The sequence below is a fragment of the Gobio gobio genome (genome assembly GCF_949357685.1).
Source record: "Gobio gobio genome assembly, chromosome: 13".
Taxonomy (NCBI): domain Eukaryota; kingdom Metazoa; phylum Chordata; class Actinopteri; order Cypriniformes; family Gobionidae; genus Gobio; species Gobio gobio.
Window position 1 is genome coordinate 48,316,457 of NC_137106.1, and position 17,642 is coordinate 48,334,098.

General features: G+C 43.0%; 1 protein-coding gene across 2 annotated transcripts in view; it reads left to right on the top strand.

Moving 5' to 3' along the window:
* The window catches only part of aqr (aquarius intron-binding spliceosomal factor), a 113,695-nt gene that overhangs the window by 44,446 nt on the left and 51,607 nt on the right, over window positions 1-17,642 (top strand). For both annotated transcript variants that reach the window (XM_079833216.1, XM_079833217.1), the window contains 4 exons: window positions 390-533; window positions 693-762; window positions 13,549-13,659; window positions 13,800-13,909. In XM_079833216.1, the coding sequence (XP_079689342.1) occupies window positions 390-533; window positions 693-762; window positions 13,549-13,659; window positions 13,800-13,909 (435 nt within the window). The remainder of the gene's footprint in view (window positions 1-389; window positions 534-692; window positions 763-13,548; window positions 13,660-13,799; window positions 13,910-17,642) is intronic.

Genomic DNA, 17,642 nt, shown 5'->3' on the forward strand with positions numbered 1-17,642 from the left:
ACTGAAAAAATCAAGTCACTGCCATTATAAAGCTTGGATTAGCCAGGACATTTTTAATATGACTCTGATTGTATTCGTCTGAAAGAATGTCATATACACGTAGGATGACTTGAGGGTGAGTAAATTATGGGCTAATTTTCATTTTTGGGTGAACCTAACCCTTTAACATAAATGTAAATAACCATAAATGGTTCTGACACTGAAGACTGGAGTAATGATGCTGAAAATTCAGCTTTGATCAGAGGAATAAATTACATTTTAAAGTACATTCACATAGAAAACAGCTGATTTAAATTGTAATGATATTTCACTATATTACTTTTCAACGATAGTGTATGTGGACAATAGTGTGTGAAAGGTTTACTGAAATTGTGACTCCTCTCTACCAGAATTCGATTCCCTGTGCAGAATGTGAAGGGGAAGAAGCGTAAGGCAAAAGAGGAAGAGACACGGGATGAGGAAGATCAGACGCTGGTGGTGGAGCCTCATGTGATTCCCAACAGGGGGCCGTATCCCTACAACCAGCCCAAGCGGTACGTGGAGGTCATGCTCAGACACTTTATCATGACCGAATCTCTCCCGCTCTTTCTTCAACATCTGAACAGTGTAATAACTGCTTTGAGTCAGAGTGTATGTCTGTATAAACATAATGCCTGTTATGGAAAGATTGACCTTTTTGTCCATTTTGGCAGAAACACCATCCAGTTTACTCCAACGCAGATTGAAGCCATTCGTGCAGGGATGCAGCCAGGCCTTACTATGGTAAGAAATCACTTACTACACTTTTTATTCATATTCCTTATGAATTACACTACCGGTCAAAAGTTTGCAATAATCACAATTTTTGTTATCACGATACTGGAATTTCTAACTTTGATGCGATACCTTGAAAAATATCGATATTCAATACCGTTTTCAAAACTGCCATTTTTAATATATAGAGTTTTATGCACAAGTTTGGGCACCTCTCTGAGGTTGCATGATCATTTGCTCAATCTTTTTAAGAAAAGATAGTTGTGATGTGCCATTCAGTTCCTAGAGAAAGCTTGATGAAGCGACGTTTTGACATGTAGCAGTATTGAGTTGAATGAAATAAAATCAAATGTGAAAAAAAGGCGGTGCAAAAGTTTGGCCACCCTTTCAATTGTGGTGATTTGAATACCGATAGTCACTTAAAGGGTAACTAAACCCCTGCTCAGAGCTTAACTCCACCCACTGGCAATATTCAAAAAATGCTGGAAAAGTGGGCAGAGCCCAGCGGAGACAGAGGGGACGAACCGAGGGCGGGGCTGAGCGGAGGGCGTGCACCTGAGACCCGCAGGGACGGATTGATTGACAGCTGTCTGACTCGCGAGTCGCAGAGATGTAGAGTGACTGGAGTGACGCCAGCTTTGCAACAGAGCGGTAATTTCTCCTACCTTCACCTGAAGTGAAGGAGGGTGAACTATCTGTAGACACAGGGTCAGAGCCTTATCAATGCGAGCCGCTGCTCAAACTGCGTTAACTCCCGATGCAGACGATGCTAGCGAAGCAGCCGCGCAAGAGAACTGACCTAATCTACCGGTATCTGCGTTCGTGGCAACCACTTGCGTGTCAGGGTTTGAAAGCGCGTCTCATGTATGAAAATTATCTGTACACATGACGGGCGGCAATAATATCGCAAGAAAAGCCTGACGTGTACTGACAACTGCATTATTAATATGACAGTTCATACTGGAGTGAAGCCGTTCTCATCGTGTGATTGGCGGAAACATTTCTGAGGGCGTGGTGAGCTCGTGCTAGGGGCGCGGATAGTGAGCCGTTGGAGGTACCATCCTACGTCACGATGTACCACAACGTCCAATAGGAAAATCAACTGCAGTAGCCACCGTTCAACCTTAAGAGGGCAGCACTTTGGCGGTTTTACACCATATTTTATAGAATTATAACACTTTATACTCAAATGTCAAAACATTTACTCGAATCAATGAACAGCATTAATAAAGCCCCAGTATTACAGATCATTAACTAAAAAAAGTTGGTTTAGGGTTTAGTTACCCTTTAATGCTGATTGATTGCACCACAAAACTGATGTTATTGGCTCAATGAACATTAGACAGAAAACACAGGTGCAACCAATCATGAAAAAGGATAACTAATTGTGCTTCCTCTTTGATTCTCTACTGGAAAGTAGCAACATGGAACCTCAAAAGAACTTCCTAATGACTTAATACTAGGATCATTCATTAATATGAATTAGGTGAAGGATACAAAAAGTTATCACAAAGGTTTAAGGTCTCTGTCTCCACAGTCAGAAATATAGTTAGAAAGGGAGGGCCACAGGAACAGTCCTTGTGAAGGAAAGATGTGGTAGGCCAAGAAAGATATCTGAGAGGCGAAGGCGAAGAATGGTTAGACTGGTCACAGACCAGCTCCAAGAACTAGAGCCCTGCACGGGCCTCAAAACTAGGCCCTAGCCCGGCCCTGGCCCGAGATGCTGAGGCCCTAGCCCGGTCCTGGCCCGAGACGCTGAGGCCGTAGCCCGGTCCTGGCCCGAGACGCTGAGGCCCTAGCCCGGTCCTGGCCCGAGACGCTGAGGCCCTAGCCCGGCCCTGGCCCGAGACGCTGAGGCCCTAGCCCGGTCCTGGCCCGAGATGCTGAGGCCCTAGCCCGGCCCTGGCCCGAGACGCTGAGGCCGTAGCCCGGTCCTGGCCCGAGACGCTGAGGCCCTAGCCCGGCCCTGGCCCGAGACGCTGAGGCCCTAGCCCGGCCCTGGCCCGAGACGCTGAGGCCCTAGCCCGGCCCTGGCCCGAGACGCTGAGGCCCTAGCCCGGCCCTGGCCCGAGACGCTGAGGCCCTAGCCCGGCCCTGGCCCGAGACGCTGAGGCCCTAGCCCGGCCCTGGCCCGAGACGCTGAGGCCCTAGCCCGGCCCTGGCCCGAGACGCTGAGGCCCTAGCCCGGCCCTGGCCCGAGACGCTGAGGCCCTAGCTCGGCCCTGGCCCGAGACGCTGAGGCCCTAGCTCGGCCCTGGCCCGAGACGCTGAGGCCCTAGCCCGGCCCTGGCCCGAGACGCTGAGGCCCTAGCTCGGCCCTGGCCCGAGACGCTGAAGCCGTAGCCCGGTCCTGGCCCGAGACGCTGAGGCCCTAGCCCGGCCCTGGCCCGAGACGCTGAGGCCCTAGCCCGGCCCTGGCCCGAGACGCTGAGGCCCTAGCCCGGCCCTGGCCCGAGACGCTGAGGCCCTAGCCCGGCCCTGGCCCGAGACGCTGAGGCCCTAGCCCGGCCCTGGCCCGAGACGCTGAGGCCCTAGCCCGGCCCTGGCCCGAGACGCTGAGGCCCTAGCCCGGCCCGTGTCTGACAGCTCATCAAAATTATCAGCACGAATCCGACTGGAGCCTGTGTTTTTTTTTATCCTCCCTATTACACATTAGTTGCAGTCATTAAAATAGTTCCGTTTTGTTTTTAATGTCAAAGTAGTTATATTTCGTTTTGTTTCTTTATCAAGTTTATTTAGACAAATGTTTGAAGCATTTTGTTGCTTGTTAAATTAAAGGTTTCGTTATTTAAAGTGATGACCAAGCGGCCAGCGGCAAACGCTTTAGCCTCTCAAATCAACACTTGACTTGTCTTGCTTATAAAATCCATATAAAACGTTTCGTTTAAATACTACTAAATACTACTATCACCACCATCACAGTAAAAAGGCATTTTTGACAAGATGAGGCAGGCAGATCGCAACGGCGCGCGCAAACGAAACGGGCTACACAATCTAAACAAATAATAGGCTAATACATTTTTTTTTTAAACATGCTGGTTGTCTTACCTACCTCTCCGCGAAATTAATCTGAATCAGATCTTCAATTCCCGTTTAACGGAGTTCATGTCAACGAAAGCAACCGATATGAGCATTTTATTCATCAGCTCATTTCAACATCAAAGACCGCATTATGAGAACGAGCGACCTAAACACTGGTAAGAGCCTTTAGTCTCATTAGTTTTAATGAAGATGGTTGTGTTTTTGAGCATCTCAGACTTAGCTTATTTTCAGTTTCACTTGTGGCAGTTTGCGTGTTGGCTTGCTTTACTCATTTAAAAAATGTTAACTAAACACAGTTACTAAACACTGTGAGGCGGTCTTGACAGTTGCGGACTCGCGATATCATGGTCTCATGTTGTTTCCACCAGCGCAGCACATCTCATTGTTTCTTTTAATTATTGAATGTCTAAAATATAAAATGAAGGAGAAGCCTAAAAAGGCCCGAAGCCCGGCCCGCGTTTGAGGTATGATGGGAAAATTGGCCTGAAGCCCGGCCGTAAAAAAGTCGGGGCCCGTCGGGCTCGGGCAGAAATGCAGGGCTCTACCAAGAACATCTGGCTGCAGATGGTGTCATTGTACATCGCTCCACGGTCCAGCGTACTTTGCACAAGGATCAGCTCAATGGAAGGGTGATGCGGAGAAAGCCTTTTCTGAGTCGTTTGAGGTATGCAAAGGCTCATCTGGACAAGCCAGAATCATTTTGGAATAATGTGCTGTGGACAGATGAAACTAACCGATTTTGATTTGCCGACAGGTTTTGCGAAACCGCCAACAAATGCCCGAAATCAGCTAAATCGGTGCTCGTGCACGTGAGTGACAATCACGCAGTATGAATTATCAAAGACGCGATCAGAGAGAATCGTTGACTTGGGCTGCAGCTATCGATTCTTTTTGTAATCGATGAATCTAGCACTTAATCGATCGATTAATCGATTGATCGGATAAAAAGGTGTTTTTAAACAACCAAAACAAATAATGCACAACGAAGAGAGGAAAAGCAATTTAATGTATTAATATGCACAACAGGTTTCATGCTGTAATCTAGCCCTGACATCAAAGTAAATATCTTTTATGTAGATTTCTACACCTGCAGCATGTACCATTAGGCTACTAACAAATAATATATCATTTCTGGGGTGAGCCTATTTGCTATGGTAACCTAGCAACGTGTGTGTGTGTGTGTGTGTGTGTGTGTGTGTGTGTGTGTGTGTGTGTGTGTGTGTGTGTGTGTGTGTGTGTGTGTGTGTGTGTGTGTGTGTGTGTGTGTGTGTGTGTGTGTGTGTGTGTGTGTGTGTGTGTGTGTGTGTGTGTGTGTGTGTGTGTGTGTGTGTGTGTGTGTGTGTGTGTGGCTTCATTGCAATTTGGTACTGCATACATACATTAATTTTCAATAGAACGCTGCATTTGGCTTGCATCACTTGCATTGCGGTGCATTTTAGGTGAAGCATCCGTTCGAAAAATCGCGTCACAACATCACGTCCCGGTGTATACAGTGAATGCTGAAATTATTGTTGCGTGGCTACATAAAAGTTTAAGCATATGTGATGCATTGCCACGATTGGTCTGACTGGCGCGAGAGAGAGGAGGGTGCATGTGTGTGTGTGTGTGTTACTGATTTTCTACTATTAAAGTTGGAATTTTTCCAACAAATGCAAAAAGTGCATTTCTTTGTGATTTTAAAATACTTGAAGGAAACGGTTCACTTTCAGCAGTTATTGTCTATGGGGCAGATTTATGTTTGTTGTACATCATACAGATACATTAACACAGTTGACCTACATTACATTTATTTGGATGCTTTAATGAGTGAGTGTGTGTGTGAATTACTCATATCGTCTCTATTCATTATGAAGCTGTGGTTTGTAATTACTTCAAAGGTATTCAAATGTATGCCTGTAACGGTTGAGTTGAGTTTCTAAGCTACTTTAGTGACTTTACATTAGTCACAGGACGACGTTGACACTGCGTTTCTGCGCTGCTCTCCGCGCGCGATCTTCACGCGAAAAGAGCTCTGCCTTCAGGGCGCGCGCTCGTTGTCAAAGACGCGACACGACTCGGCTCTGTGTCACAGAAAAAAGCTGAGCACTGAACGGAGAAGTTTTCCGTATTGTTGTTTTCGAATAGTGCACAATCGCTTCAATGTTCAATCTGGCAAGGCTTTAAAAGCATTTACTTGACAAACTTTATGAGGACGAAAGTGAAAGCGATCTGGCTTCGGGGCTTGCGCGCGCCGTGTGTGTGTGTGTATGTGTGTGGCAGCTATAAGAACGGTAATCAACTTACATAAACTGTGTAAAACATGCAGTTACTATAGTGATTCTGGGCATCTAGAATCTAAACTAAATTCAAAATGTATCACGCGCTATGGTGTGCTTCCTGAACACTGAACAGCGGTCCGTGTGAATCAGATCCCTGCGCGTATAGTGCGCGTCATAGGAATTTAACGAGGCTTTGAGGCAGAATTTTTGCCTCGAGGAATTTTTGTAATCAAGTTAATCGAGTAACTCGATGAATCGTTTCAGCCCTATCGTTGATGCCCGTGAGATATTTGGCATGCTAATTATCTGGACCTGTCGGTGATTCAAACTCCTGCTGTTTGAAATTTGTCCTGACTTACCCACAGCCAATGAGAGAGCAAGATACAGGGCAGCGGGAGGTTCGGGGAGGAGTTATAGACCAGAATATCAAAATTTTCATAAATATATTTACATTTACAGTGGCAAGGAAAAAGTATGTGAACCGCTTGCAGAATCTGAAAATGTGAATAATTTTAACTAAATAAAAGAGATCATACAAAATGCATGTTATTTTTTTATTTCGTGCTGTCTTGAATAAGATATTTTACATAAAAATGTTTCACATATAGTCCACCCCGTTCAACAGTTTATGGACAATTGATTCTCAGTGCTGTGTGCCGTTCCCTGATGATCCGTGTGTGTGTGTGTGTGTGTGTGTGTGTGTGTCTTCCCTGATGATCCACGGCTGTGTGTGTGTTTTGTGATGGTTGTGCATGAGTCTCTTGTTTGTCTTGACAAGTTAAACTGCTCAATGTTCTTCAGAAAAATCCTCCAGGTTCTGCACATTCTTCAGTTTTCCAGCATCTTTTGCATATTTGAACCCTCTCCAGCAGGGACTGTGTGATTCTGAGATCCATCTTTTCACACTGAGGACAATTGAGGGACTCAAACACAACTATTAAAAAAGGTTGAAACATTCACTGATGCTCCAGAAGGAAACACGACGCATTAAGAGCCGGGGTTAAAACTTTTGACCAGGATGATGTCAAAATGTTTCTTATTTTGTTTAAATATCTTTTTTTTTCTTCATTTAGTACTGCCCTTCAGAAGCAACAGAAGATACTTGCATGTTTCCCAGAAGACAAATTAAGTACAATTTACCTTGATCTTCAAATTCAATAAGTTTTCACCCCCCGGCTCTTAAGGCATCGTGTTTCCTTCTGGAGCATCAGTGAATGTTTCAACCTTTTTTAGTAGTTGTGTTTGAGTCCCTCAATTGACCTATCGGTAAGCCCCACCCTCCATAGTTACTGTTGCTAACTCGGACAAACAAACGGAGTTGCTATATCTTACAATGACAGCTGTCAGTGTGAAAACCTTATCCCAAGATGTTTTTGGACACAGAATGTAACGTATACCCAGTCCGAATGATGGCCAAAATTTACTAATGGTTTATCAAGTTTATGATGTCCTTTTTCACTCCAAAAAAGTGTGCATTAACGTCTCATTCCCAAGCTCGCTCTCTCTCTCTCTGTCCGTTGCATTGCCATTAACATACACAGCAAATTACACAGAAACACTCATACAACTCACAGTAAACAAACATACACACAGAGCTTATGACTTTTCGGGGGTGCAGTTAATAACTGGTGAACTTTGTATCTGCAAAACAACTCTGATAAACTGCGTGCGAGCTCTTCCTTTCGTTACCCGGAGACTATAATACCCATCAAAATATGAGTCCTCCTTAGTAGGACAGATAATGTAGACCTTAAACATATCTAAAATTAAATTAATTTACATATAACCAGTTTAATATGGAGAGGCACTGAAATGTGTTTTTGACCTACAGTGTTACATGACGTGAGAACAGTTAGTTATTTCGGTTTGTATGTTAGGGACTTTAATCATAACTTAACGAGAGTTTGACGAACAGAAAATCCTCTCAGGATCCCCAGAATCAGTGTTACAGTACCTCAGGCAAGACATTTTACCATTTTTGTTGCATAAACACCATCAAACCGATGAGAGCTTCGGATTTTCCAATGTTTCTCTATGGCGCTGAGACCTAAAGATGTCAGAGTTCTGGTCCCAGCGCAACTGATACTCAACTGCTATTGGCTCATCTGCGTTTGAGGGGAGGGGCTTACCGATAGGTCAATTGTCCTCAGTGTGAAAAGATGGATCTCAGAATCACACAGTCCCTGCTGGAGAGGGTTCAAATATGCAAAAGATGCTGGAAAACTGAAGAATGTGCAGAACCTGGAGGATTTTTCTGAAGAACATTGAGCAGTTTAACTGCTCGGGACAAACAAGAGACTCATGAACAACCATCACAAAACACACACACAGCCGTGGGTCATCAGGGTCAGAGGTGGACAGTAACTAAGTACATTTACTTGAGTACTGTACTTAAGTACACTTTACTTGTATCTGTACTTTACTTGAGTATTATTTTTTCGAGAAACTTTGACTTTAACTTCCCTACATTTGAAAGACAAATATCGTACTTTTTACTCCACTACATTTCTGTCAAGGTCCTCAAAGTCGAAAGTCGTTTCTGTAGCAGCTTTGAAAGTCAGTGGAGGATTTTTTGTTCTTCTTTTAAAAGTTTTTTTTTTTTTTGCAGACAGCCTGTCAGTAATCACTCTTGTAGGGTCATGTGAAGTTTCCCAACTTTTGTTGAACATTGATCAGTTTATAGCAAAATGGAAGAAGACGTTTCTGTACACTGTGTTGCACCCATGGCCATACTTAGAAAGTATGTTCCAGTTTTCTGAAAAGATTAAAGATTACACTTGATGCATGTTTCATAAAATATTCAAAAATGTAAACGTCTGGGAGAAAGAGAAGAGTAAACAGTTGGGAGAATATCGGATGTGTATTAGAGTATAGGGTTCATGCATTTGGCCTTTAAGTGACAACAGCTTTGTAAAGAAATGTGTAACTTTTATACAAGTATTGAAATGAGTTTAAGGTAGTCGTATGCTAGCATGTCGGATGGAGCATCACTGACTGGCTTAAACCACCATGGTGGCATAATGTGCATTTATACAACAATGCAACAATAATAAAATAATTCATTGACATAAAAAATGAAATTTACTTTTGATTCTTAAGTACTTTTAAAAACAAATACTTCTGTACTTTTACTTGAGTAAAAATCTGTTTTTAGAACTTTCACTTGTAACGGAGTAATATTTGACCAGTAGTAATTTTACTTTTACTCAAGTAATGGAGTTGTGTACTTTGTCCACCTCTGATCAGGGAACTACACACACACACACACACACACAGCCGTGGATCATCAGGGAACGACACACACACACACACACACACACACACACACACACACACACACACACACACACACACACACACACACACACACACAGCCGTGGATCATCAGGGAACAACACACACACACACACACACACACACACACACACACACACACACACACACACACAGCCGTGGATCATCATGGAACAACACCCACTCACATACTCACACACACATCCGTGGATCATCAGGGAACAACACACACACACACACACACACACACACAGCCGTGGATCATCAGGGAACAACACCCACTCACATACTCACACACACAGCCGTGGATCATCAGGGAACGACACACACACACACACACACACACACACACACACACACACACAGCCGTGGATCATCAGGGAACGACACACACACACACACACACACAGCCGTGGATCATCAGGGAACAACACCCACTCACATACTCACACACACAGCCGTGGATCATCCAGGGAACGACACACACACACAGCCGTGGATCAACAGGGAACAACACCCACTCACATACTCACACACACAGCCGTGGATCATCAGGGAACGACACACACACACACACACACACACACACAGCCGTGGATCATCATGGAACAACACCCACTCACATACTCACACACACAGCCGTGGATCATCAGGGAACGACACACACACACACACAGCCGTGGATCATCATGGAACAACACTCACTCACATACTCACACACACAGCCGTGGATCATCAGGGAACGACACACACACACAGCCGTGGATCATCATGGAACAACACTCACTCACATACTCACACACACAGCCGTGGATCATCAGGGAACGACACACACACACACACACACACACACAGCCGTGGATCATCATGGAACAACACTCACTCACATACTCACACACACAGCCGTGGATCATCAGGGAACGACACACACACACACACACACACACACACACACAGCCGTGGATCATCAGGGAACAACACCCACTCACACACACACACACACAGCCGTGGATCATCCAGGGAACGACACACAGCACTGAGAATCAATGGTCCATAAACTTTTGAACGGGTTATTTGAATAAATTCAGTTTTTTTTTGTCTTGTGGACTATATGTAAAAAAAAAATTAAAATATCTTAATCAGGACAGTACTAAATAACAAATAACATGCATTTTGTATGATCTCATTTATTTAGTTAAAATTATTCACATTTTCACAGATTCTGCAAGGGGTTCACATACTTTTTCTTGCCACTGTACATCAAACAGAAACAAAGCACCAACATTTGCTTGACCAGCCGCAGCAACAGCAGCACGGTGCAAAACGATTTATTTACCTCCAGCTCTCTTGGCAGAACACAATCATTACTCCCTGTGTCTCCCCAACCATTTCCTCCGCCATAATCTTTATTTTCCTCCTTTTCGCTTCAAATCAACGCATAGGCAATAAGGATCGCAAACTTTCTGCAGTTTTATCATTTTTTTATAATAATTCCTATATAATAATGATTCTTCCTCTTGTGAAGTCATGCAGTGTGAAACCTGTCACCGATTCATCGGTCAGTGTGAACACAGCAGCAACTGAATGCTACCTCAGATAGTCAGCAGTGTGAAAAGAGCAGTGATCCGACCAGTTTGAAACTCGTGCAGTCTGAACTCGGCATAAGAGAGCTATTTGGTCACAACCAGAAGCGCTTTGTATTGCGGAAAAAGAACACCTCGTTCCAGGAGAAGAATCTGCTCCCTACTGTAAAATTTGGTGGTGGGTCCATCATGCTATGGGGCTGTGTGGCATGCACAGGTACTGGAAACCTTGTCAGAGTTGAGGGTTGCATGGATTCCATACAGTACTAGCAGATTCTTAAAGGGTTAGTTCACCCAAAAATGAAAATTCTGTCATTAATTACTCACCCTCATGTCGTTCGACACCCGTCAGACCTCCGTTCATCTTCAGACACAAATGAAGATATTTTAGTGTAAATCTGATGGCTCTGAAAGGCCTCCATTGGCACAATGGCACGGTTCACTCTCAAGACCCTTAAAAGGCACTAAAGACGTCGTTACAAAGTCCATCTCACTACAGTGGTTCTACAATAACTTTATGGATTGACGAGAATAGTTTTTGTGCGCAAAAAACCCCTAAATAACGACTTATATAGTGATGACGATTTCAAAACACGGCCTCATGAAGCTTCGAAGCGTTATGAATCAGTGAGTCGATTCATGATTCGGATCGCGTGTCAAACTGCTGAAATTTGGTGATTCAAACCGCTGAATCGACTCACTGATTCATAACGCTTCGAAGCTTCATGAGGCCGTGTTTTGAAATCGTCATCACTATATAAGTCGTTATTTAGGGTTTTTTTGCGCACAAAAACTATTCTCGTCGCTTCATAAAGTTATTTTAGAACCATTGTAGTGAGATGGACTTTGTAACGACGTCTTTAGTGTCTTTTAAGGGTCTTGAGAGTGAACCGTGCATTGTGCCAATGGAGGCCTTTCAGAGCCATCAGATTTACACTAAAATATCTTCATTTGTGTTCCGAAGATGAACGGAGGTCTGACGGGTGTCGAACGACATGAGGGTAAGTCATTAATGACAGAATTTTCATTTTTGGGTGAACTAACCTTTTAAAGGGTCACTTCAGTTATTTAGCATTAGGCTTTGTATCAGTAGAAACCCGGTAGTATATTCGAACTATCGTACCTTCCCCCCTCATGTCCCCCTGAGACGAGAGAATTATGCATTTTATTTCTGGAAAAAATCCTCAGATGACGCACATATCGTCATTTTGCGTCAACGACAGATTTTTTTTGGGCCAGAGCCTAAAGACTACAGCCAGTAGAAAAAGCTAGTTCTGCATGTTTTCAACCCGCCCACCGGGGAGGGATCTCACTCACAGAATGTAAATGCGCACGGCCACTACCGCTCGGGAGCGGTGCAGAGAAAAGTGAGTGTTTCAACTTTTCAATGAATTCCTATAAAAGTTTAGCTTCCATATGTGATCAGAAAACGAGCCAGACTGGACACGCACTGAGAATGATGCCGCGCTTACCTCAGCTCAGATATTCTCTCGTGAGGAATGAAATCTGACTCCTGCTGAATCTGTGACGTGACTTTCTTTGGCTCACTCACACTTTATTGAAAAGACACGTTTTTCACTTTTTAATTGTAGTGTCTGCTCTCTAACTGAATGAAATTATTTTATTACAATGAAAATCAAAACGACGGTGGGGTGGAGCCGCAGTGGGCAAGAGATGTAACCGGTAGGTGTGGCTTGGGAGAGGCCTCGTAGGGCAGCGAAGCAAGTGCATTCTGGGAGTTGTTGTCTTTCATCCACATGAGACAAAAATACATTTTCTGTCTTTTCTCAGTCTAGAAGACACCAAATTCTAAAATAATTTCACATTTCTACTACATAAATGACCCAGTTTAAATACACATTCATCTTCCCAGCGCTGAAGTGCTCCTTTAAGAACAATGTTCAAGAATCAGTCAAGAGGTTGAAGTTACGCCGGGGTTGGTTGTTTCAGGACAATGATCCAAAGCATTGCACAGATACAATGTTCTAGAATGACCATCCCAGTCCCCAGACTTGAATATCATCGAAAATCTATGGAATGATTTGAAGCGGGCCGTCCACACTCGGAAACCATCAAACCTGACTGAACTGGAGATATTTTGCAAGGAAGAATGGTCCAAACCCCAGCAACCAGAATTCAGGGACTTATCAGTGGCTATAAGAAGCGACTACAGGCTGTTATTTCAGCAAAAGGAGGCTATACTAAATATTAATATGATGATTCCATTGGGGTGCCCACATTTTTGCACCTGTCTGTTTTTGTTATGACTCAAATTGTATTGTTTCTGTTGATTCAGTAAACGTTATTTCAGAACTCAAGTGTTACCGTTTTCATAAGGTATAAATTATATCCAAATGATGTTGTGGCTTCGAAAGCCCAGCAGAGTATAATCTGAAATTATGATAATTATCAGGGGTGCCCAAATCTTTGCATAAAACTGTATATGTACAGTGTTATCCTCCCAGAAAGATATCAGTCTCTTACTGCGGTTACTCATATATCTGTCAGCTGCTTTAGAATCTCTTCCTGTGTGATTATGTAAATGTAGGGCTTTCAATCTAATTCTACTTTTCGAATCTTTTATCAAATCATCTAAATGTTCTTTCCCTTGGCTGTAGGTTGTTGGTCCTCCCGGCACAGGAAAAACAGACGTGGCTGTTCAGATCATCTCCAACCTGTACCACAACTTCCCCGAGCAGAGAACGCTTATCGTCACACACTCCAATCAGGTGCATGACCAACACCGTTAATGAGGGAGTTTCCCTAACTCTCAACATCTATTGTAGTTACATATTACTGAAAAATATATAATTGAGTATTGCATTATGTATTTATTTTGTGGATATGTGTGTGTGTTTGTCTTGTTCAGGCTCTGAACCAGCTGTTTGAGAAAATTATGGCGTTAGACATCGATGAACGTCACCTTCTGCGTATGGGCCATGGAGAAGAAGAGCTAGAGACTGAGAAGGATTTCAGCAGGTGCAGATCTTACACACTCACACACACACTTAACAGTTGTGTTGGCCAAATCACTTCTGATGTACTGTAGACTTATCACAAGGAATCAGTTTTCCCTGATGTTTTGAACCATATACTATGGAAACATGTTCTTTCCTTCAGAAGTCAAAAGGTCCTTTCCAATCCTAAAAGAGCTTTTAATAGCAAAAATCCTCTATTGACATCAAATAACACTCGCATTTGACCTATGACCTGCTAGTGTCTGAGGAATAAAGCAGGATAATTATTCCTAAACAGCAAAACGACGATCGATAAAAGCAAAAAAGTGTATGAAAAATTTGTTTTGAAGATACTGAAGAATCCCGATGTTAGAAACTGTGGCTGAAGTTCATTTTCAGCATTCTTTGGTGAACCTGTTAGCTTGGTTAATAAGCTTTGCAGAATGAGAAAAAAAAGTAAAATGCTGGTACATAAGTCACATCAGTGTCACTACATCCACCTCACAGGGCTCCAGACTGTGACCAAAATTTGGTCTTATTTTGTGACCTTTTTTCCTGCTGGTGCGACTAAATGTTGTTAGAGGTCGCACTGGTGCCTCCACCACCTAACTGATAAGAGCTGCCATTTCTGTTACACATGAGAAACATTAATCGGCAAACGAAACGAAAGTGTAACTGAATGGCACTGCTCGTCAGACTGTTTATCAGCTCTGAGTATGCCGCCATTATAATGCCATTAATAACCGAGCGCACAACTGATGCTTGCTCGCGCAGTAAATCACTCCAGCGAGAGAATAACAGATCTACACGCGAGGAACCGGCAGCCCGCAAGCTCCTTTTAAAGGTCCCGTTTTTCCAGTTTTTTTTTAAGCTTTGATTGTGTTTACAGTTTGCAATATAACGTGTTCATGTTTCGCGTGTAAAAAAACAGTCATTTTCACACAATTTACTTATGTGTATACCGCTGTTTTCACTGTCCTCAAAACGGCTTGAAAGATTTCCCTGTTCTATGAAGTCCCTCCTTCAGAAATACGTAACGAGTTCTGATTGTGCCAGCGGTTCCCGTGTTGTGATTCGACTGCAGCTTAGCGCACGTTTCCCGGAAAGGTCACGCCTCTTACCATAATGGGGAGATGCATGTGCTCAATGTTATTGTAAATATGTCTATATTACCGTATCAATTTGAGCCGGAATCAGACCCGGGATGAAAATAACAGCGTCTCGACCACATGGCGACAAACACACTCTACAAACGCAACACTTCCTCTTCTCCACGTGGGAGATTAACAAGACCACGCCCCCATTTTTGCGTATTCTTGTGGGCGGAGGTTAGTCAACAAACTGCTCTACTGACGTCATTAAAGCAGGAAGTACAGGGATGAAGTACAAACCGGCCGTTCGCTGTAGGCTTTGAAAGGGAACTTCTGTTAAATAAAATATCTCGCTTGCCATTGAACTTTGAGCTTTATAATTTTACAGGTATTATTTATGCTCTAACAGCAACATTACACACTAACTAAAGTTTGAAAAATGGGATCACGAAGAACAGGACCGGACCTTTACAGTGCCGTGTGAAAGATGTAATCCGTTAACATGGGTACGGAAAAAAAAAACGCACTGCAAACGGAGTATGTGTGAAACGGGCGTTAGTCTGGAGCCCTGCCTCAGCACATCACGATCATGCCTTTAAAACTATTGTACTCAACAACAAACACAGAGTCCTGTAGTCGGATTCACGAATGAACATCTCCAGTGAAGCAGTCAAAAACACTAACATGAGATATCAAAACAAGAGGAAACCTAACGTGAGCCGTTCAACCGAAGGAGGTAGTCGAGGTGCTGCTTTCTAGTGGTAATGTTTGCTTGTGCTTGTTTCCACCTTACACTGCATTAATTTTAACCGGAATTTAATGGCATAAATCCTAAATGTCTTAAATTGTACAATTAATGCTGGGTGGTATGACCAAAAATGTATATCACAGTATTTTTCTAAACTATACCGGTTTCGCGGTATATGACAGTATTTTCCCCTATGCATGACCGGGTGTTAACCACATTTTCTACTGATTGAGAGAGGAAATACTGCAGGAGATTGACTAGAATGCCCTGTTTTACTGTCATGACGAGTGAATATTGTAGAAAAATTTCACACTTGAGTTAATACAGGTTTACAAAGCCCCACAAAATGATGCTGTGGGGAGACAACAACCAATAAAACGCACTCATTACAGACACATGAATATTAAAATATGACCACTGAGAGAAAAAAACCTTTATTGAGGGCACCTTAAGCATTTAAAAAATCTAACCCTATATAACAACAAACTGCCAAAACGAGGGAGAAACATTTAAGAGCATTACAGTCTCTGAACAAATGACACGTCAGTTTAACACCGAAAGAATAAAGCAGTTACTTTTTTGCCCAGTCTTCTTGAATTGTCAGTTTATTAACTTACATAATTGTCTGAATCAGAAATCGCCCCATATACATTCAAATAGGGCATTATTTGAGGGGGCAGCCATTTGTAGTGGTGTCTGAAACCATAGTGGACGTTATTGAGTGCACTCATTCAATCCCACATTGCACAGCAATAACGAGTGTACAACCGATGTACACACAACTGCTGTCCGACTTCACACACTTGTTTTCATTCACTCTTTCAAGTGAACTATACATGTGGACTAACGTAGGGAATAGTGAACGAGGCTTTAAAGGGATAGTTCACCCAAAAACGAAAATGTTATGTTTTTCTGCTTACCCCTAAGGCATCCAAGATGTAGGCGTAGTTCTTCAGTAGAACACAAATGAAGATTTTTAACTCCAACCGTTGCTGTGTGTCACTCATATAATGCTTGTCAATGGGGTCTAATTCTATTAGAGTAAAAAAAAACATGGACAGACAACTTCAAATTAAACCCAGAGGCTCGTGACGACACATTGATGTCTTAAGACACGAAACGATTGGTTTCTGAGAGAAACCCAACGTATTTCTGCAAATATATCACCTCATATCAGACGAACGCTCCAGCTCTCCAGACTGCCATCACTTCCCGTGTGTGAGGTCAAAATAGCGGCCGGGTCATAGATATATATACGTAGATTCCTCATTAGTGCCTGCGTGGATCATGGCGTGGATCGCTCGAATGAGGAATCTATGTATATATATCTATGACCCGGCTGGAATTTTGACCTCAAACACAGGAAGTGAAGGCAGTCTGGAGAGCTGGAGCATTCGTCTGAAATGAGGTGATATATTTGCATAAAAACCGTTGGGTTTCTCTCAGAAACCAATCGTTTCGTGTCTTGAGACATCAATGTGTCGTCACGAGCCTCTGGGTTTAATTTGAAGTTGTCTGTCCATGTTTTTTTTTACTCTAATAGAATTAGACCCCATTGACAAGCATTATATGAGTGACACACCGCAACGGTTGGAGTTAAAAATCTTCATTTGTGTTCTACTGAAGAAACGAAGACACCTGCATCTTGGATGCTTTAGGGGTAAGCAGAAAAACATCACATTTTCGTTTTTGGGTGAACTATCCCTTTAAGGGGTGATTTCGGATTACGTTTTGAAGCTAAATTATTTAAAAACCTAGTGTACTTTTTGCATTCCAATAAATATTTTGGCTTTCAAATGTCTCCTTAAATCCTTTTGTTTAAGAAAAAACATTATTTGATACATGTGCCCTTAAAGTTTTTTGGCACGCCTACATTTTTCAACGAATTAATTGGGGAAAAAGTAAGCGTCAAGCCC